The 23,199-nt window shown below is 39.7% G+C and overlaps 2 protein-coding genes across 6 annotated transcripts in view; both read right to left on the minus strand.

The window, feature by feature from the left end:
• LOC132535523 (putative coiled-coil domain-containing protein 144C) overlaps positions 1 to 19,583 on the minus strand; it is a 71,632-nt gene extending 52,049 nt beyond the window's left edge. The window contains exons 1-4 of the mRNA XM_060181634.1: positions 19,550 to 19,583; positions 6,945 to 6,978; positions 4,772 to 5,053; positions 1,095 to 1,246 (exon numbers count right to left, since the gene is read on the minus strand). Of these exons, the coding sequence (XP_060037617.1) occupies positions 1,095 to 1,246; positions 4,772 to 5,035 (416 nt within the window). The 5' untranslated portion in view covers positions 5,036 to 5,053; positions 6,945 to 6,978; positions 19,550 to 19,583. The remainder of the gene's footprint in view (positions 1 to 1,094; positions 1,247 to 4,771; positions 5,054 to 6,944; positions 6,979 to 19,549) is intronic.
• Positions 1 to 23,199, minus strand: part of LOC103127055 (zinc finger protein 709-like) — a 1,044,365-nt gene that overhangs the window by 206,397 nt on the left and 814,769 nt on the right. The window lies entirely within an intron of this gene.

The raw sequence follows: 23,199 nt of genomic DNA on the forward strand, positions 1-23,199 counted from the left end.
TGATCGATATGTTTGGTTCTTACTTTTTAAATTTATTTATTTGCTAGAGACAGGCAGAAATCAAGAGGGAAGGGGAAATTGAGAAGGAGAAAGACAGAGAGACACTTGAGGCACTGCTTCACTGCTTATGAAGCTTCTCCCTGCAGGTGTTGACTGTTGCTTGAACTTGGTTCCTTGATCACTGTAATATGTACACTTAACCAGGTGTGCCACCTTCCAAACCCTCTCTCCCCCCTTTGCTTTTCACCTAGGGTTTATTAATTCACTGCTCCTGGTAGCTATTTCTTCCACTTTCTTGGATAAGACAGAAAGATATTTAGAGGGGAGGGGAAGGTAGAAAGGGAGAGACATCTTCAGACCTGCTTCACTGCTTGTGAAGTTACCACTCTGCTGGTTGGGGGCCAGGGGCTTGAACCTGGCTCCTTGCACAGCTCCTTGCACTTTATACTTTGTGCGCTTAGCCAGATGCACCACTGCCTGAACAGACTTAAATATACTGTACATGCAATGATACATAATAAATTCCATTAGGACCTGTGTGCACATCACTGTGCATTTGTGTACGTTACAAACGTCATGTTTTCTTTCAGTGAGCACCCACAAGAGTCAAACTTGAGGTAGCAGTTACTGGGAGAAAAGGCACATCTGAGTGCTGCCACTAAACTGCCCTTAAAGCACAATGGCAGATGCTGAAGGAATCTTCACGTGTCAGTTGGAGAACTGTGTAGACAGACAGCGTCCACACATCCCCAGGGAGATTAGAAATTGTACTGAAGTGACAACTGGCTTATAAATATTTCCAATAATAATTGGCATTTCTAAAATGGCCAGTTTCCTAACTCAGCAGCATGTTGTTGGGCTCTCACATTTCCTAACCCTGGTTATATGAGAATGGGTGATTTGCCAGCGTCTTTCTCAGAGCATCACATTGTTTCTTAAGTTGTAGCTTCTGGTGAGCAGGCAAATTTGGATATTTCTAGTAAAAATACAGAATTATGGGGAAAAAAGACTTTTAAATCATTATGTTGGCCCAACTGCAAATTTGTCTTATATAAAGATGGTAATTATATTATTGTATATTGCTACTGACTTACAGAGCAGAATCTCCAGTTTCGAATGGTATAAATGTCTGGTTTGCAGTTCCCCCATTCTTTGTAGGATGAATTAGTCTATAGTCGACAGCAGGTGCATCGTATTTGGTTTTTTGCAGCTCCATTCTACCATGTGTTTCTGGATCTTCTACAACCTTAATGAGTTTGATATTGAAGAAACTTTTTACAGTTTTATTCATTTAAAAGATAGTTCATTTTTATTTATTAATAATCGTATGTTTATTATCATGATTTTGATGAAAAATTATATTTGAGCTGATTTTATCAATGTATAACATTACATTTTCTGTAAACTGCTTTCAAATTCACACTAAAAACAGCAAAATTAGCCGACATGACCTAGAGATCTTTCACAACCTGAGGACTAATTTATATCTACTATTTGCTGCCTACCATTTTGGACCCCATTTTATTTAAGAGGAGACAAGATACAGACAAAAATCACAAAGAGCCATATTTGACTGGTGTGCTCTTGTCAATAACTAAAGGGAGCTGCCCTCTTTCCTTCACTGAGTTATTCTTGCTCCCAGTACCTTTTACAATTGTTTTCATACAGATATGAAAATCAAAAAAAGTGATGGGTTTGTTAAATACTGAAGCAAAACCATGAAGAAGTGTCAGAGTTAAACTAATCAACTCTGAATGTAGGATTCCGAAAAAATATTTATTTTTTTCACAGGCAGTAACCAGTGTGGTCTAGCTAGAGGACAGAAGGCTAATTCCTTACTCCAATAGTGACAGTAGGAACACTTAGTAAGGCTGTTGATGAGAAAAGTTAAATGATTGTCAGAATAATAAATAAAATAAGGAAATAAATAGGGAAATGTTTAATAATCAGGAACCTAAATGTAAGAATATAGTAGATGAGGGACAAAGGAACATAGTGGCGGGTTATGCACACAGGGTCCAGATTTGAGCCCCCAACTCCCCACCTGTGGGGGAGGGTGGGTGGTTTCACAAACGGTGAAAAACTGCTATGTCCATTTTTCTCTCCCCTGTCTTTCCCACCCCCTCTCAATTTCTCTCTGTCCTATCCAACAACAGCAGCAATAACCACCATAACAATAACAACTATAACAAGGGCCACAACATGGGAATAAAATGACCTCCAGAAGAATTGAATTCATAGTGCAATCACTGAGCCCCAGCAATAAACTTGGAGGCAAAAAAATAAAATAAAATAACATTCCCCCCAACACTTCATCTGCACTATTCCAGCCTCTAGGTCCATGATTGTTGAACAATTTGTTTGGCTTTGTATGTTAACTCTCTTTTCAGCCACCAGGTTCCAGATGCCAGCAGGATGCCGACCAGACTTCCCTAGACTGAAAACCCCACCAATGTGTCCTGGAGCCCTGCTTTTCCAGAGACCCACCCTACTAGGGAAAGAGAGAGACAGACTGGGATTATGGATCGACCAGCCAACACCCATGTTCAGCAGAGAAGCAATAACAGAAGCCAGATCTTCCACCTTCTGCAACCCACAATGACCTTGGGTCCATACTCCCAGAGGGACAGAATGAGAAAGCTATCAGGGGAGGGTATGGGATATGGAGATCGGGTGGTGGGAATTGTGTAGAGTTGTACCCCTCCTATCCTATGTTTTTGTTAATGTCTCCTTTCTTAAATAAAAAAATATATAGTGATTTTATTATAAAAATAAATAAATAACATAGCAGATGAGATTTGGGGTCTCCATTTTGGAAAAAGCTAGTAGGTCTATTTTAGATATATTTCAAGGGATCAATGCCTTTACTAATTTTTGCCTGAGCCCAACAAATAACATGCAGGTAGGATAGAACTACTGTCTGTGGAAATGGTATCACAGTTGGAAATAGGACAAGAAAGCTTGATGAGGGCAGGAAATATCTCCCAAGTATGAAAGACTATGTAAGTATTGATAAATGCTAAATGGAAACCCCACTGATTGGATCTAGGATGCCTATTCAGCACAGGAGCCTGTGTGACCTCTGCATCCCTGTACATCTAAGCTTGCATTCTGTGGTCATAGCTAGGAACATTCTAGACTGCAATCATTGCAGGACTCGTCTTCCTCAAGTGGCAGAGTATGTTGACCCAGCCTCACTTCAGAGAATGAGGCAGTCCCTCCCTACCCTTGTTGATCCACATTGAGGTTCCTGATTATTAAACAATTTGTTCTGCTTCATATCTTAATGCTTTTTCAGATACCAAGTTGCAGACACTACAATGATTCCAATAGGAAATATAACTTCCCTGGGCAGATGACCTCACCAATGTATCCCGGAACACCACCTCTCTAGACCCCTGCCCTACTAGGGAAAGATAGAAACAGGCTAGGAGTATGGATAGGCCTGCCAACACCCATATCCAGTGAAGAAGCCAGGTTTTCCACCTTTTGTACCCCATAATGACTCTGGATCCATGCTCCCAGAGGGATAAAGAATAAGGAAGCTTTCAATGGAGAGGATGGGATGCAGAACTCTGGTGGTGGGAATTGTGAGGAATTGTACCCTTGGTAACTATCCTAATGCCAATCATTATTAAATCAATAAAAAATAATAAAAATTAAAAAGAAAGGAAAATGAAATGAAGGCAGGACTACTGAAACAATGAGAAAAGAGGGTGGGATAGTGGTGCATATGGCTGAGCACACATGTTACAATAAACAAGGACCCAGGTTCAAGCCCCCACTCTTGACCTGCGGGGGGGAAGCTTTGAAGTGGTGATGCAAGCCTGCAGGTGTCTCTCACTTTCTCTACCTCTCTATCTCCCCCTTCCCTCTCAATTTCAGGTTGTCTCTATTCAATTCTAAAAATAAAGTTGAAAAATTATAAAAATGAGAATTATAAATATAGTTACAGAATCAACCCATATCAGTCAGTGAGGTTGCAAAAACTACTGCAGTGTACAGTGGAGGGGATGGGGACACAGAACTCTGGTGGTGAAAATAATATAGGATTATACTGCCTATTATCTGTCAAATCTGCACATCAATATTAAGTCACTAATCACAATTCTTTTTAATTAGCCATAGAAGTGATGATGAGAGTATGGTAAGAGGATCCACTTTAAACTTTTAATGAGAATTCAAACTAGTTCAGACTGCATAAAAACAATTCCATGAGGCCATTTGTTTGACAGAAGAAACAGAGACAGTGAGGGAAATAAAAAGAGGAGAGATACCTGCAGTACTGCCCCACCACACATGAAATGGATGCTTTCCCCATACAGGTGGGGGTAGGGACCAGGGACGTGAACCTGGGTCGTTCTATCTGCTATCTTGTGTCCACTACTGGGTGTGCCCATAGTCCCCCAACTTAAATACTTGATTTGTGTCTCTGGGTTTAGGAAAAATGTACAGTTCTCTACAAAGGCCCCCAGAGATGATTCTCTGAATTCTCCTGGAGGGCAGCAGAGGTATGAGTCAGAGGGAGGGATGGGGTCTTCAGGAACTGGGGGATGGCCTTCCCAGGAGTCTGTTGCTATGGAGGCTGAGCTCCAATCAGGTGTCTGTTTACCTGATCTCTATGAGATGACAGGTCAAAGTGGAGATTAACAGAGATTGTGCCCTATGTCCTATCAATACTTCTTCCACACAGTGAATGAGAACACAGGGTTACAGTGGCAGTAGTGTTAGCATTGACCCCATTCCCATTCCTCTGGGAAAAACAACACACCTTTGACGACTCTTCTGACACACAGGGTTTTGGCACATGGTGAGCGTTCCATTCATCTGTGGTTCTACCTGGTTCTCCTCTTTGTGTAGAACTCATGGCTTCCTTCTCTGGTGTGGACATTCCTACTGACTGGGCATTAGGATGCTTTCTTTGAGATTTAGGCTGATTTTTACTGAACACTGAATTTACCCTCTGGAGAAATGCCATTCCACTGCCCCCTTTTTTGCCAGCTTGATCCTCATCAGCATTCTTCTTCTTCGTCATGTTCTCACCCTCACATTCCTATAAAAACACACAGTTTACATTAGAAAACTTTGTAGATTGTGACTTCATGCATTTGATGTCCATACTTTTGTGTACTACATGCAGATACTGCTAGGAAATGATAAGCCAGAATCCTACAAAGAAAGGGGAGTCTCAATAACAACAAGGGCAACAAAAGGGAAAATAAATAAATACAAAATTTTATTTTATTTTTAAAATTATCTTTATTTATTTATTGGATAGTAACAGGTAGAAATAGAGAGGGAATGAGATGATAGAGAGGGAGAGAGACAGAGAGAAACCTGCAGTCCTGCTTCACCATTTTGTGAAGCTTTCCCCTTGCAAGTGGGGACCAGGGGATCGAACCTGGTTACTTCTGCATTGTAACATGTTTGCCCGACCAGGTGTGCCACCACCCAGTCTCTATAAAAAATTTTTTTTAAGTTTAAAAAAAATGAAAGGAAAGAAAGTCTCACAAAGCATGCCAGAAATCAACCTGAAGCAGACCTGGGATAAAAATCACAATGTGAACACAAGTGCCACCCCAACATGCTTCACTTCAGTCTGTGTCCAGAGACTTCAAGTGTGGAATGACACCTGAAGGAATTTAAAAGCAGAAATTAACATTCACCACCCAACTCAAAAGCCCAGAAACAGATATGCCAAACCTTCACGGATGACCGGATTTCAACTCTGCTCAGATATTTACAAGATATCCCCTCCCTCACAATTTTTTAAATTTTATTTTCCCCTTTTTGTTGCCCTTGTTTTATTTTTGTAGTTATTAATGTTGTTGTCGTTGGGTAGGACAGAGAGAAATGGAGAGAGGAGAGGAAGACAGAGAGGGGGAGAGAAAGATAGACATGACTAGTCAACAACTTGTTTGGCTTTATATGTTAACTCTCTTTTCAGCCACCAGGTTCCAGATGCTAGCATGATGCCAACCAGACTTCCCTGGGCAGACAACCCCACCAGTGTGTCCTGGAGCTCCAATTCCCCAGAAACTTACCCCACTAGGGAAAGAGAGAGGCAGACTGGGAGTATGGATTAACCTGTCAATGTCCATGATCAGCAGGGAAGCAGTTACAGAAGCCAGGCCTTCCACCTTCTGCACCCCACAATGACCTTGGGTCCATACTCCCAGAGGGATAAAGAATAGGCAAGCTATGAAGGGAGGGGATGGAATACGGAGTTCTGGTGGTGGGAATTGTGTGGAGTTGTACCCCTATTATCTTATGGTTTTGTCAGTGTTTCCTTTTTATAAATAAATAATAAAAAAGAAAATATAGGTCCACATATACAAACAAATTCATTTATTTTATAATTAATAAAAGAACAGAATACATGTCATCATGTCAATAGGTGCAGAGCAAGCCTTACATATGATGCTATACTTATACACAAATGATCAACAATAGAGTATGTCTTTTGGCAAAGACAAAAACAAGGTTCTTCTTAAAAGAGCTGGCCCTTATATTAAGAGGATTGCAACTAAGGACACCTTTAATTTTTCACTATATCCAATCAAATGTGCTTGGGTTAGAAACACCAAATACCTTTTAAAAAATACATTTAACTGTTCTGGAATGTCCCCTCCCCAGAGACTTGCCCCACTAGGGAAAGACAAAAACAGGCTGGGGCTGTGGATCCACCTAGCCACATCCATGTCCAGTGGAGAAGCAATTACAGAAACCAGAACTCCCACCTTCTGTATCCCATAATGGTCCTGTGTCCATACTCCCAGAGGGATCAAGTAGGGGAGCTTCCAATGGAGGGAATGGAACACGGACCTCTGGTGGTGTAAATTGTATGGAATTATACCTCTCTTATCCTACAATCGTATTAATCACTATTTAATCACTCATCAATTTTTTTAAAAAGAAATATATTTAAGTTATAATCATTATACCTTGTCTTTTTTCTTGGATGTTTTCTTCTGAAACCTGGAAAGTGCAAAGAGTCATTTAAAACAAATATAACATCCTTAGTGCAATTAAAATACTATTACTTTGCTAAAAAAAAAAAACCTCTGCATTTGCAATTAATTTGCTAAATGAGCTTTAAGCAGTCAATGAAAAAATAACATTAACAAAAGTATCAATAATAGAACTAACAAAGTACTTCATTTAACTAATAAGAAAGACAAAAGGAAAAGGAAACCTATGTGACATTATGTGATACATATAAGAGGTTGGTTGTCATTTTTAACAAGAAGCTATTACTGAATCAAAATCTGGAAAACATCAAGTATTTATGCTATGTAAACTATTTTCAATACTTTTGATATCATTACTTTTCAGAAGCTACATACTACCATATGCATTATTATAGGCTTTTATACATCTTTAAAGGCATCCTAACCTCACAATAGTTTTTATTAGATATGTTAGACAAATTGTGAAAAGACAGAGAGATAGAGAGAGAGAAAGATAAGACACCTTTAGACCTGCTTCCCCAATCATGAATCACACCACCTACAGGTGGGGAACAGATGTTCACACCTTGGTCCTTGTGCATGGATATATTTGTGCTTGAATTGGTACACCACCACATGGCCTCCCACCTCATATTGATTTTCAGAGTTTCTTATACTTGTGTAGATTTAAAGTAATGAGTTTGTAAAAAGTAGTAGCCAATTTCTTTTAAATTTTGCAAACACTGTGGTGATTATCAGAAAGAAGACAGTAAAAAAAAAAAAAGAAAGAAAGAAGACAGTAATTATGGTGATGGGTGCAGTGAGCTGCTCTCTCTCTCACTCTCTCTCTCTCTCTCTCTCTCTCACACACACACACACATACACACCCCTAAGGGTATGAAACAATTTCCATGAAAACTTCATTTTGTAAACTACTATTAAAATACAACTAATACATTTTATGGTTAAAGAATAGGAAAGCTATCAGGGGAGGGGATGGTATACAGAGTTCTGGTGGTGGGGACTATGTGGAATTGTATCCCTCTTATCCTATGGTCTTGTCATCTTGTCAATGTTTCCATTATATAAACTTATTTAAAAATGTCTACATTTGGAAATTACTTCCTGATCGTGACTGCTTAAGAAGGATATTACTGTATCAAGAACAATTTCACCAGAGAACATTTCCAGAGAAATTTCAGCTGAGATTGTTCCTCAGGACATACTTACTATAGAGGCAGAAAACAAACCAAGGTACATAAATGCAAAATGACCTACATAATGGCACATTATTGTAAAGCTATCAAAACTCAATGACAAGGGAAAAATTGCAGGCTGTTAGGGAAAGAAAAGAAGTGACATACCAATGTACAGATCTGAAGCTTTTATCAGACTTCTCTTCGCAGACCCTAGAGGCAAGGAGTATAATAGCATATTCAAAGTACAAAAGAGAGGGAATTCCAACCACAAATTTTGTTTACTACAAAATTATTCTTCAAATATGAGGGATAAATGAAGGTCTTTTCAAAAATCCAAAAGCTAAAGGAATTTGCCATAATCAACCCCACCTTACAAGAATTACTGTATGGGGTCCCACAGGAAAGGAGGAAAAGGGATATATATATATATTCTAAGCAAGGTGAAATCAGTATACTAGAAACAAGAGCCTAGTAAAAATAGGAAAGAACAATGAACCAGAAAGGGGGAGGTAATTAAAAGACAAAGAAGTTAAAGAAAATGCTTTTTATAGGAGACTTCCATAGGCAGGACTACAGAGCAGCAGCAGCTGTGTTTCTCTCCTCTCCTTGTCCTGATCAACTAGGAATACCAAAGGAGACCACCTGGTACTGTAACAAGACAGGACTAGAAGGACTTCAGGAACCCACCAAATCATCGGTGAATGCAAACACATGTGGCTTCTGGACAGAGAGGAGCCTACAGAAAGATTGGGTGGCTAGTAACAGTCCTGCAGTTTAGAGACACCACATCCAGTCTGTTTCACCAACAAAAAGATGGCTGAAGGGAGGAGAGGACTCCCCTGATACTCAGCAAATGCAACTGTGAGTCTCCATTGCTACTGCCCTCAGAATCTGGAGCAGTGGCAGGGAGGTCCTGTGCTGACACCAGGGGACAGAAAACTAACCAGGAAACTCAGGAGAAGATCTATACCTTGGTGGCCTAGTGGTGAGGCTGTGAGAGTCTCCTTGCATAACCACTGTATTATCTCTCCCCCACCCTGCTTTATCTCTTGGTCAGGAGTCAGTGGTTAAGCTAAGAAGCCTACTTATAGTTTAAAAGCTCTCAGGCTCCCATAGCCTACAGGGAAGAAAAAGAACAAAAGATGCTTTTAAGCCACTGAGCTCCAAATCAGGGATTAAAATACTATACAAACAACTGTCAATATCCACAACTGTGAACCCTTTAATTGCCTTACTTAGACACAAGTCAATCCAGGCAAGAGTGATCAGTAATTTGAAAAGTACTGAGAGAGGAGCCTCATGACATAATATATAAAATGGTTAAACCAACAAGAAGAAATATTGGAGAAATGAACCAGGACAAGAGTCCAGATAAAAGCCCCCCAAAGGGTGAAGTACAAAATAATGAAGTCAACATCCAAATACTAGTTAAGGAAATAATCACAGTAGTGAGTAAAGAGTTTGAAAGAATTGTCATCAGAAATGCAGAAACAACAAATGAAACTCTGGAAGAAAACACTAATTATCTCAAGGTTATTAGAGAGCTGAAATCTGAAGTAGCTGAGCTAAGAACACAACTAGTTGAACAAGCTAAAACAGTTATCAGAAGAGGGTAACAAAATAGATGAACTCCAGAAAACAAAACCCAACAATATGCTATCTACAGGAAACCCACCTAACTCAACAAGACAAACACAGACTCAAAGTGAAAGGATGGAAAATTATACAGGCCATTGACCCACAAAAAAGGGCAGGAACAGCTATTCTCATATCTGACACGATAGACTTTAAAATAGATAAGATTATAAAAGATAGGAATGGACACTACTTAATGCTCAGAGGGTCAGTCAATCAAGAGGATTTAGCAATTATTAACACCTATGCACCCAATGAGAAGCCATCTAAATATATCAAACATCTATTGAAAGAGCTACAACAATATATTAACAGCAACACAGTCATAGTAGGGGACTTCAACACCCCACTATCTCAACTTGACAGATCATCCAGGCAGAAAATCAATAAATACATGAGGGAGCTAAATGAGGAGATAGATAAACTAGAACTATTGGACATTGTCAGAGTCATTCATCCCAAGAAACTGGAATGCACATTTTACTCAAGTCCACATGGGTCATTCTCAAGGACAGACCATATGTTAGGCCACAAAGACAAAATCAGCAAATTCAAGAGCATTGAAATCACCACAAGCATCTTCTCGGACTACCATGGAATTAAACTAACACTTAACAATCAACAAAAGATTAGTAACAGTCCCAAAATGTGGAAGCTCCACAGTACACTCCTTAACAAATACTGGGTCAAAGAGGAAATCAAGGAAGAAATCAAAATGTTTCGAGACTTCAATGAAAATGAAGACACAAGCTATCAAAATATTTGGGACACAGCTAAGGCAGTACTGAAAGGGAAGTTCATAGCCATACACGTACACATTAGGAAACAAGAAAAAACACAAACAGCCTGATAACACATCTTAAAGACCTGGAAGAAGAACAAAGGAACCCTAAAGCCACCAGATGGACAGAAATCACTAAAGTTTGGGCAGAAATTAGTAACATTGAAAATAAGAAAACCATACAAAAGATCAATGAAAATAAATGTTGCTTCTTTGAAAGCGTGAAGAAAATTGACAAACCTTTAGCCAGAATTACACAACAAAAAAGGGAGATGACCCAAACAAATTGGATAGTAAATAAAAGAGGAGATATCACAACAGACACCGCAGAAATTCAACATATCATGAGAGGCTTCTATGAACAACTATATGCCACCAAGCTAGAGAACCTGGAAGAAATGGATGATTTCCTAGATACCTATCAACTTCCAAAACTAAGTAAAGAGGAAGTGGATAACATGAACAGGCCCATCACAGCTAATGAAATTGAAACAGTTATCAAAAATCTCCCCAAAAATAAAAGTCCTGGACCAGATGGTTTTACAAATGAATTCTACAAAACCTTCAAAGAAGAACTAATACCTCTACTTTTAAAAGTCTTCCAGAAGATTGAAGACACTGGAATACTCCCTTCTAGCTTCTATGAAGCCAACATCACTTTGATACAAAAAGCAGACAGGGACACAACCAAAAAAGAAAACTACAGACCAATATCTCTGATGAACATAGATGCGAAAATACTGAACAAAATTCTAGCTAACTGGATACAGCAGTATATTAAAAAGATTGTTCATCATGAACCAAGTGGGGTTTATCCCAGGGATACAGAGTTGGTTTAATATGCGTAAATCAATCAATGTGATCCACCACATCAACAAAAGCAAGACCAAACACCACATGGTCATATCAATAGATGCACAGAAAGCCTTTGACAAAATACAACATCCCTTTATGATCAAAACACTACAAAAATGGGAATAGACAGAAAATTTCTGAAGACAGTGGAGTCTATATATAGCAAACCTACAGCCAATATCATACTCAATGGTGAAAAACTGAAAGCATTTCCACTAAGATCAGGGACTAGACAAGGCTGCCCACTATCACCATTACTATTCAACATAGTGTTGGAAGTTCTTGCCATAGCAATCAGGCAGGAGCAAGGAATTGAAGGGATACAGATTGGAAGAGAAGAAGTCAAACTCTCCCTATTTGCAGATGACATGATAGTATACATAGAAAAACCTAAGGAATCCAGCAAGAAGCTTTTGGAAATCATCAGGCAATATAGTAAGGTGTCAGGCTACAAAATTAACATTCAAAAGTCAGTGGCATTCCTCTATGAAAACACTAAGCTAGAAGAAGTTGAAATCCAGAAATCAATTCCTTTTACTATAGCAACAAAAACAATAAAATATCTAGGAGTAAACCTAACCAATGAAGTGAAAGACTTATATGTTGGAAATTATGAGTCACTACTCAAGGAAATTGAAAAAGACACAAAGAAGTGGAAAGATATTCCATGTTCATGGGTTGGAAGAATTAACATCATCAAAATGAATATAATACCCAGAGCCATATACAAATATAATGCTATCCCCATCAAGATCCCAAGCACAGTTATAGGAGAATAGAACAAATGCTACAAATGTTTATCTGGAACGAGAAAAGACCTAGAATTGCCAAAACAAGCTTGAGAAGAAAGAACAGAATTGGAGGCATCACACTCCCATATTTCAAATTGTATTGTAGGGCCGTTGTCCTCAAAACTGCTTGGTACTGGAACATGAATAGACATACTTACCAGTGGAATAGAATTGAGATCCTAGAAGTAAGTCCCCACACGTATGGACATCTAATCTTTGACAAAGGTGCCTAGACTATTAAATGGGGAAAGCAGAGTCTCTTCAACAAATGGTGTTGGAAACAATGGGTTGAAACATGCAGAAGGATTAAACTGAACCACTGTATTTCACCAAATACAAAAGTAAATTCCAAGTGGATCAAGGACTTGGATGTTAGACCAGAAACTTATGAGATACTTAGAAGAAAATATTGGCAGAACTCTTTTCCGCATAAATTTTAAAGATATCTTCAGTGAAAAGAATCCAATTACAAAGAAGACTAAGGTAAGCATAAACCTATGGAACTACATCAAATTAAAAAGCTTCTGCACAGAAAAAGAAACCACTACCCAAACCAAGAGACCCCTCACAGAATGGGAGAAGATATTTACATGCCATACATCAGACAAGAGGCTAGTAACCAACATATATAAAGAGCTTGCCAGTCTCAACAACAAGAAGACAAATAACTCCATCCTAAAATGGGGAAAGGACATGGACAGAATATTCACCACAGAAGAGATCCAAAAGGCCAAGAAACACATGACAAAATGCTCCAAGTCTCTGATTGTCAGAGAAATGCAAATAAAGTCAACAATAAGATACCACTTCACTCCTGTGAGAATGCCATACATCAGAAAAGGTAGCAGCAGCAACTGCTGGAGAGGTTGTGGGGTCAAAGGAACCCTCCTACACTTCTGGTGAGAATGTAAATTGGTCCAACCTTTGTAAATAACAGTCTGGAGAACTCTCAGAAGGCTAGAAATGGACCTACCCTATGATCCTGCAATTCCTCTCTTGGGGATATATCCTAAGGAACCCAACACACCCATCCAAAAAGATCTGTGTACACATATATTCTTAGCAGCACAATTTGTAATAGCCAAAACCTGGAAGCAACCCAGGTGTCCAGGTGTCCAATAACAGATGAGTGGCTGAGCAAGTTGTGGTGTATATACACTGTTTCAAAAGACAATACTGTTTGTTTATTTGCATGGTCTGATTATCAGGTATAGTTGATAATTACTAGTAAAAGTGCTAATACACTACCAGAAGCCAGACCTGAGTATTTCCCTGGTGAAAGAGAAAGATGAAAGAAAGAAAGAAAGAAAGAAAGAAAGAAAGAAAGAAAGAAAGAAAGAAAGAAAGAGAAAGAAAAGAGAGAGAGAGAAAGGGAGGGAGGGAGGGAGAAAGAAAGAAAGAGAGAGAAAAGAGAGAGAGAAAAAAGGAAGGGAGGGAGGGAGGGAGGAAGAAGAAAGAAAGGAAGGAAGGAAGGAAGGAAGGAAGGAAGGAAGAAAGAAAGAAAGAAAGAAAGAAAGAAAGAAAGAAAGAAAGAAAGAGAAAGGGAGTGAGGCGGTAGCACAGCAGGTTAAGTGCACGTGGTGCAAACAGCAAGGAATGGCTTAAGGATCCGAGTTCGAGCCCCCACCTCCCCACGTAGGGGAGTCACTTCACAGGCGGTGAAGCAGGTCTGCAGGTGTCTGTCTTTCTCTCCTCCTCTCTGTCTTCCCCTCTCTCTCCATTTCTCTCTGTCCTATCCAACAATGATGACATCAATAACAACAATAACTACAAAAATAAATCAAGGGTAACAAAAGGGAAAATAAATAAATATTAAAAAATAAAGAAAGGAAAGAAAGGAGAAAAGAAGAGGAAAGAGAAGCATACAAGATGAAACCTGGACTGGATGTGATACACTGCATCAAATCTAGTGACTCTGGGCATGGAAGAGAAGAGAAGGGGCAGAGCCTTGAGCTTCAGGTGTGTGAAGATGGAAAAGGGGGAGCAGATCGCTTTCTCTCCTCTCCTCTCCTCTCCCGGATCAACTAGGATACCAAAGGAGACCACCCGGACCGAAACAAGACAGGACTAGAATGACCACAGAAACCCAGTAAATCACCCGTGAGTACAAACACGTGTCGCGTGGCTGGTGACAGAGAGGAGAGAGGGGCCTAAGGAGAGATTAAGTGACTGCTAACAGTTCGACAGTTTGTCAGTGGAGACACCACCTCCAGTCTGCTCCACCAACAAGGGGACAGCTGAAGGGAGGAAAGGACTCCCCAGAGACTCACCAAGTACAACTCTGAGTCTCCATTGCTACTACCCTCAGAATCTGGAGCAGCAACAGGGAGGGACACCAGGGCACAGAGATCTAACCGGGAAACTCAGGAGAAGACCTATACCTCGGTGGCATAGCTGAGGGGCTGTGAAAGTCTCTTTGCATAACCACTGGATTATCTCTGCCACACCCTGCTTTATCTCTTGGTCAGGAGTCATTGATTAAGCCAAGAAGCCTATTGATAGTTTAAAAGCCCTCAGGCTCCCATAGCCTACAGGGGAAAAAAAAAAGGCTTTTACACCACTGAACTCCAACTCAGGGATTGAAAAACCTCTTAACTTATATAAAATGGTTAAAACAACAAGAAAAAAATAATGGAGACTCGAACCAGGACAAGAGTCCAGCTAAAAGTCCTCCAGAGGGCAAAGCACAAAACAACGAGTTCAACATCCAAACATTAGCTAAGGAAATAATAACAGGAGTGAGTAAAGAATTTGAAAAAATTGTAATCAGAACTGCAGGAACAACAAATGAGAATATGGAAGAAAATTCTAATTATCTCATGGTTATTAGAGAGCTGAAAGCTGAAATTGCTGAGCTAAGAAGGCAACTAGCTGAACAAGCTAAAACAGTATCAGAGCAGGGCAACAAAATAGATGAACTCCAGAAAGCAGTAGAGGGCAGAGAGAATAGAATCAATGAGGCTGAAGACAGAATTAGCAAGATTGAGGATGAATTAGAGACAACTAAAGAAGAAGTAAGAGATCTCTAAAAGAGATTAAGAGATGCTGAAAACAACAACAGAGTCCTATGGGATGACTTCAAAAGAAACAATATACGCATTATTGGCTTACCAGAGGAAGAAAGAGAAGGGGAGGAAGAAAGCGTTCTCCAGGCCATAATAGCTGAAAATTTCTCTAGTCTAGACAACACCAAAGACATAAAGATTCAAGAAGCCCAGAGGGTCCCAAACAGAATTAACCCAGACCTAAATACACCAAGACATGTCATACTTAGATTGGAAAGGAATAAGGATAAAGAAAGGATCCTGAAGGCTGCAAGAGAAAAACAAAGAGTCACCTACAAAGGAAAACCCATAAGATTAGCAGCAGACTTCTCCATACAAACACTACAGGCCAGAAGAGAATGGCAGGATATCTATCGAGTGCTCAATGAGAAAGGCTTTCAGCCAAGAATACTATATCCTGCTAGACTGTCATTCAGACTAGATGGAAGCATCAAAACCTTCTCAGACAAGCAACAGTTGAAGGAAGCAACCATCACCAAGCCTGCCTTGAAAGAGGTTCTGAAAGGTCTCCTATAAACAATCAGACCACCACAAATAGAACATATATCAAAACACTCTAAAACTCTACAAGAATGGCGTTAAAATATCTTCAATCTTTGATATCAATAAATGTGAATGGCCTGAATTCACCTATTAAAAGACACAGAGTAGGAAGATGGATCAGAAAACACAACCCAACAATATGTTGTCTACAGGAAACTCACCTAACGCAACAAGACAAACACAGACTTAAAGTGAAAGGATGGAAAACTATCATTCAAGCCAATGGCCCACAAAAAAGGGCAGGAACAGCTATTCTCATATATGACATGATAGACTTTAAAATACATAAGATTAAAAAAGATAGGAATGGACACTACTTAATGCTCAGAGGATCAGTCAATCAAGAGGACTTAACAATTATTAATATCTATGCACCCAATGAGAAGCCATCTAAATACATCAAACTTCTACTGAAAGAGCTACAGCAATATATTAACAGTAACACAATCATAGTAGGGGACTTCAACACCCCACTATCTCAACTTGACAGATCATCCAGGAAGAAAATCAGTAAAGACATAAGGAAGCTAAATGAAGAGATAGATAACCTAGAACTATTGGACATTTTCAGAGTCATTCAGAGCAAGTTACGGTATATATACACAATGGAATACTACTCAGCTGTAAAAAATGGTGACTTCACCGTTTTCAGCCGATCTTGGATGGACCTTGAAAAAATCATGTTGAGTGAAATAAGTCAGAAACAGAAGGATGAATATAGGATGATCTCACTCTCAGGCCGAAGTTGAAAAACAAGATTAGAAAAGAAAACACAAGTCGAACCTGAAATGGAATTGGAATATTACACCAAAGTAAAAGACTCTGGGGTGGGTGGGTGGGTGGGGAGAATACAGGTCCATGAAAAATGATGAATGAAATAGTGGGGGTTTTATTGCTAAATGGGAATCTGGGGAATGTTATGCATGTAAAAAAAAAAAAAAAGAAGAAGTAGAAACGCAAAGCAGAAATTGACTGAGTTTGGAGTATGGCACCAAAGTAAGAAAGCAGAAGTATACTAGAGTTTGCATCACCAGGTTCCAGGTATCATCAGGATGCCGGCCAGACTTCCCTGGATTGAAGACACCACCAATGTGTCCTGGAGCTCAGCTTCCCCAGAGACCCATCCTACTAGGGAAAGAGAGAGGCAGACTGGAAGTATGGACCGACCAGTCAACGCCCATGTTCAGTGAGGAAGCAATTACAGAAGCCAGACCTTCTACCTTCTGCAACCCTCAATGACACTGGGTCCATGCTCCCAGAGGGATAGAGAATGGGAAAGCTATTGGGGGAGGGGGTGGGATATGGAGATTGGGCGGTGGGAATTGTGTGGAGTTGTACCCCTCCTACCCTATGGTTTTGTTAATTAATCCTTTCTTAAATAAAAAAATAAAAAATAAAAAAAAAAAGATGGAAAAGGGACATGCAGTAGGGGTAAGTGTGTCCTTCAGATAACATTCACAGGGAGATGAGAGCCTTTACATCATACATTTGCATCAGCAACCCCACTATAAGCCATTAATGGTAAAGTGCACAGCTGTTATAAATAATGATGTTATCTCCCTTACCTCATTTAGATAGAACATGAAGGCCAATAACATACATTTTAAAAACGTGAAAAAGCGCAGAATTGTTCGAAACAATATTGACCCAAACTCATAGTCTTAAAGCAATACGACAACTATTTTGACATCTTTTCTGTCCGCTTACTTATCAACATCTTTATTCTCCTTTCTAATAACTTTCTTTTCCTTGGCATTTCCATGGTCGGTAGATGGCACTATCCCATCCTTGGGAGCAGCCTGATGACATTTGCTATTAGATTTTTCCACTCTGCTTTTTGTTCCCACTTTTTCTTCTTCACCCTTTAATGGAAGTTTGACATGAAGGATAATTTAAATTCTTTAAAATGTAGTTTTAGCTTTCAATCATTTGAATCATGTGACTTGTTTCTATGGTCATGATTTTCATAACTTCAAACTCATTTATTTATTTATTTGCATTTTTCCCATCAATATAGATAACTGGTTTTCTTTTCTTTTTTTTAAAATATTTCATTACTCCTGGGCAAGTGTAGCAGGTTTACTTTACATTTATGAAAGTCATTCATAATTATAAACAGATCAATTATCAACTGTTCACTATCTAACAGTTATCCCCCATTTTACTGGAAAGAAGATAAATAACAAAGAACAATCAGTCAGAAGTAGGTAGGGGGCTGCTTCAGTCATGCAAATGGAGCTTCCTTTCTTCTACACTTAGCTAGTCTAGTCTCCCCTAACTTGTAAAATTCTGTTTCATTTGAATATTGAGACTTTAAGAAAAAGTCATCATTTACCATAAAGAACCAGCAAGAGTTCCATTAAAAGACTGTTATTTTAGCAAGGAAAAAATGAGTAAAATGAATGATTTTCCCTAAGCTTCACATTCCATAGCTATACTGCTGTATATATAGATGAGAGAAAGTTTATTATCTGTTATAGCCCCATCTCTTCTGATAATAGGAACTCTGAGGAGGCTGTCTGATCAGAAAGGTTAAATGATTTGTCAAAAATGCTCCATAGGTGGCATTTCTAGGTTTCATAGGACATCAAAATGATGGAAGCATTGCTCTGTAAGAGGGGGAAAAAGATTAGGACAAGAAACAATTATTATCTTTCTTTTTATTGGATAGAGAGAGCCAAAATGAGAGGAATGGGGAGATAGGGAGAGAGATAAAAAAAAAAAACACCTGCAATGCTGCTTCACCACTTATGAAGCTTTCCCTCTGCAGGTGGGGACTGGAGCCTTGAACCTGGGTCCTTACACACTGTAACATGTGCTCTCAACCAGGTGCGCCATCACCCGACCTCACTTACTGTCTTTCTATCTGCTTTTCCTACTGATAATAAGATAGTGAGTAAGACATCTGATCAGAAAGGCTAAGCAACTTAAAAGATGCTCTTTAGGTGGCATTACTAGAATCGGACCTCGAAATGATAGTAGCAAATATTTCATGTTACATCAAAAACATTAATCAGTTCAATTGAAAATGCAATTTAATCCATTGCTCGGGAGGATGAATTCATATATTGCATTCTTTTTTTTTTTTTCTTCCATGGTTATCACTGCAGTACAAATCCACTGCTACTGGAGGCCATTTTTACCATTTTGTTGCTTTTGTTGTTGTTGTTATTGTTGCCACAGCTGTTGTTATTGTTGAATAGGTCAGAGAGAAATTGAGGGGAAGGGGGAAGACAGACAGGGGAAAGAAAGATAGACACCTACAGACCTGCTTCACTGCCTGTGAAGGGACCCCTCTGGAGGTGGGGAGCTAGGGGCTTGACCAAGATCCTTGCATGGGTCCTTTGCACCACATACGTTAAACCCACTGCGATATAGCCCAACCCTCAGATTATGTAATTTGTAAGGGTGATATGTGTATATTTTAATAATCTACAAATATAATGAACCTCTCTTAGAGTGGATTCATTTTGCATCTTAATTTCCTTCTGTGCATGCTAAGTGCTTGTTATTTGTGTTTAAAGAACTTCTTTTTTCTCATGATGTATTTAGTGGCTGTTTAAACTGACAAATCATATATATATATTCCTTGTACACACATAGGTCTTGTTTCAGTATTTATTTTCTCTTAAAATTTTCAAAACTTGCATTTCCTTTTAAGTATTAATCATCATATCAAGATCAGAGGATGGTATGTGAATGGTATAGAAAAGACTTTTAGATGACTTACCCACGCCAGATATCTGATTGCTGTAGGTTTGTGAGGCTCTACAGGACATATGTTTGGAGACTTTCTGGGCAGATGGTGACCATCTGCGACTAAACTCTGAGAAAAAAACACAGAAAAAGCAGTAACTACCAAGGGAGCTACACAAAGCATTAATTGGACCATGCCATGAAATCCATAAAACCCAGAAATAGACAAAGAGACGCCCAGGGAACACCAGAACTGCCATAAAAGCTATTTCCAGGTACAGATCCCTCCATCAAAGGGCTCTACACTCCAGCAATCAATTTGATCCTAAACAGGACTAAAAGAACCAACGCTACATAGGAAAACTTTCTTAACTCAAAACCATACAGTATACTGGGCAGGATTCCCCCATCAATGCTTCTAGAGATGTGCTCTGGTGATCTCCACAGTGCTCTGTCAGGATTCTCCATACCCTCACCCCTCACTGCCCCCTTGCTCTACCATTTCTACTACAGAAGCCCACAAGTCCAAGCACATCCAGTCCCAAGACAGTATCTCTCCCCCAAACAAACAACCTTATTCAGCCTAAGCCTTGACTCCCAAAGAAGGCTCCCTGCACTCCCCACCTAAAGAAGGCTCCCTGCACTCCCCACACTCCTTAGGTTCATCACATCATATGGGGGACCCTCAACCCCTCCATGTGCCTCACAGTCAGAGGCTTCTGTGCTGAATATGGGCCCCAGATCAAACTGGTGGGGTTTACACTTAACAATATTTATATACCTTTCCCATATTTGGGCGCTACTCTCTTCCCTGATATAGATTTATGGTTCTTTTTCCAACTATGACACCATGCCCTCAGACAATAACTTATGTCACCTGCATACTAGATGTCACACACAAGCAAAAACTAGTAAAGTCATGGGCCCCTTGGAATACACCTAACATAAACCTACTAGCTTTTTCCAAAATGGAGACCCCAAATCTTCATTTGCAATATTCCAGCCTTTAGGTTCATGGTTAGTGAAAAAACTGTTCTATTTTATATCAACTCTTTTTCAGCCACTAGGTTCCAGATGCTACCATGATGCCAACCTGACTTTGCTGGATATATGACCCTACTAATGTGTTCTGGAGCCCTGCTTCCTCAGAGCCCTGTCCCACTAGGGAAAGAGAGTCTGGGAATATAGACTGACTTATCAATGCCCATGTTCAACAAGTAAGCAATTATGCAAGTCAGAGCTCCCACCTTCTGTACCCCATAATGGCCCTGGGTCCATACTCCCAGAGGAATAAAGAATGGGAAAGCTATCAAGGGAGGGGATTGGATACAGAGTTCTGATGGTGGAAATTGTGTGGAATAGAGTCCCTCTTATCTTATGGTCTTGTCAATATTTCCATTTTATAAATGAAAAATACCAAAACTGTTGAGCTAAAAAGCTACAATAGGTGTACAAGAGGATAAAATAGCAGAATTAATAAATAGACATGAAGGGCTTGCAAGTAGAACAACAGAGACTTTAAAAAGAATCCGTAAATGTGAAGATGGCAATGTAAGAACTAACAAAAGAGTGACAGACCCAGAAAAGGGGTTAGAAACCTGTGTGAGTAGCTGAAGAGGAATAGCATTTAAATCATTGACATGCCAGAAAGAATTGAAGAAGAAAAAAAGGGAAGACCTCACTTTAAATATGATGGAATAAGGGTTCCATTTTACTTCATCTCTAAGGTTTAAAATAGTGAGTTGTTCAGAGAGACAGAAGGAAACACAGAACACAGCTCTGGCATGTGGGGTGCCAAGCCATGTGTGAACTGATTTAAACTGCTCATGCATGCACGACATACTCCCAGATACATTGCCACAGCTCTTTACAGAAAAGAGTTATAAGTTATAAGGACTTTTCAAAGTTAACCCAATTACCAAATAATGTGATGATAACATTAACTATTCATTGTCTTTTTGAACCCTAAGACAGCAGGAACCTCACATCTCCACCATAAAGCCTATATTTCCCCCAGTCCTGGAACCTTAGGATAGGGCCCACTTTCCTGCATGCCTCTCGCAATCCATATCAAATAATATTGCATCTGCTGATCGCAACCTAATCAACACAATGATTGCCACCTCAACATGCTTAAGCTCAGACTGTGTCCAGAGACTTCCTGTGTGGAATGACAACCCTTCAGCTTCATTACTCGGGTGAGACCTTTCCTTTCATAGTATTCTCTAATTCAATCCCAGGTGGATCACTTTCTAACAAAGTCCCAAAACCTAGATATAGACCAGGTTCTGTGTGAAAGAGCATATGTTCACACGTATCCATAAACTAGTGCAAAATATATACCTGAAAGCAGAAGTACACTAGAGTTTGCAGTGAGTACCCCCCTAACACTTCTCTCCACTATTCCAACCTTTGAGTCCATGATTACTCAACAATTTGTTTGGCTTTGTATGTTAACTCTCTTTTCAGCCACCAGGTTCCAGATGCCATCAGGATGCCGGCCAGGCTTCCCTCAACTGAAGACCCCACCAATGTGCCCTGGAGTTCCGCTTCCCCAGAGACCCACCCTACTAGGGAAAGAGAGAGGCAGACTGGGAGTATAGACCTACCAGTCAACATCCATGTTCAGCGGGGAAGCAATTACAGAAGCCAGACCTCCCACCTTCTGCAACCCACAATGACCCTAGGTCCATGCTCCCAGAGGGATAGAGAATGGGAAAGCTATCAGGGAGGGGGTGAGATATATGGAGATTGGGTGGTGGGAATTGTGTGGATTTCTACCCCTCCTACCCTATGGTTTTGTTATTTTATCCTTTCTTAAATAAAAAATAAATTTAAAAAAAAGAAGTGAAAGACTTGGGAAAAAAAGAGTTATAAGCCCCTAAGGAGGGTCTGAGAGGATTTTTTATTTTATGTATTTAATATCTCTCATACTTGATGAATAGAGCTCCTGTTCTCACTTATTTTCTTTTCTTTTTTTTTTTTTCCTCCTCCAGAGTTATTGCTGGGCTCGGTGCCTGCACCATGAATCCACCACTCCTGGAGGCCATTTTCCCCCCTTTTGTTGCCCTTGTTGTAGCTTCGTTGTGGTTATTATTATTGCCCTTGTTGACGCAATTCGTTGTTGGATAGGACAGAGAGAAATGGAGAGAGGAGGGAAAGACAGAGAAGGGGAGAGAGAGACAGACACCTGCAGACCTGCTTCACCGCCTGTGAAGCGACTCCCCTGCAGGTGGGGAGCCAGGGGCTCGAACCGGGATCCTTACGCCGGTCCCTGCGCTTTACGCCACCTGCGCTTAACCCACTGCGCCACCGCCCGACCCCCCTGTTCTCACTTATTTTCACCATTTCTGTTTTATAATAATCCCCCTCATCTCAACATACTTATCCATCTCTTTACCCTCCTCCTTATATTCATGCTTACTACCTGTTATTTTTTATTATAAAACTTACTTTTTCTCATAGTAATACTTAATTTTACTTAACCTAACCAATATTTATGAAAATATTAGTCTTGCACACATATACCTGCTGTTTCAGTATTTATTTTCCTTAACAAATTTCAGGAGTTCCAATTTACTTTTAAAGAATTTGTCATCATTAAACGGTCAGAGGGTGGTATGTAAATGAATATAGAAATATTTTTTAAAAGGCTTACCTTTGCAAGTACAGGGCTTGCTGAAA

The sequence above is a fragment of the Erinaceus europaeus genome, chromosome 23, assembly GCF_950295315.1.
Source record: "Erinaceus europaeus chromosome 23, mEriEur2.1, whole genome shotgun sequence".
NCBI classification, from domain to species: Eukaryota; Metazoa; Chordata; class Mammalia; order Eulipotyphla; family Erinaceidae; genus Erinaceus; species Erinaceus europaeus.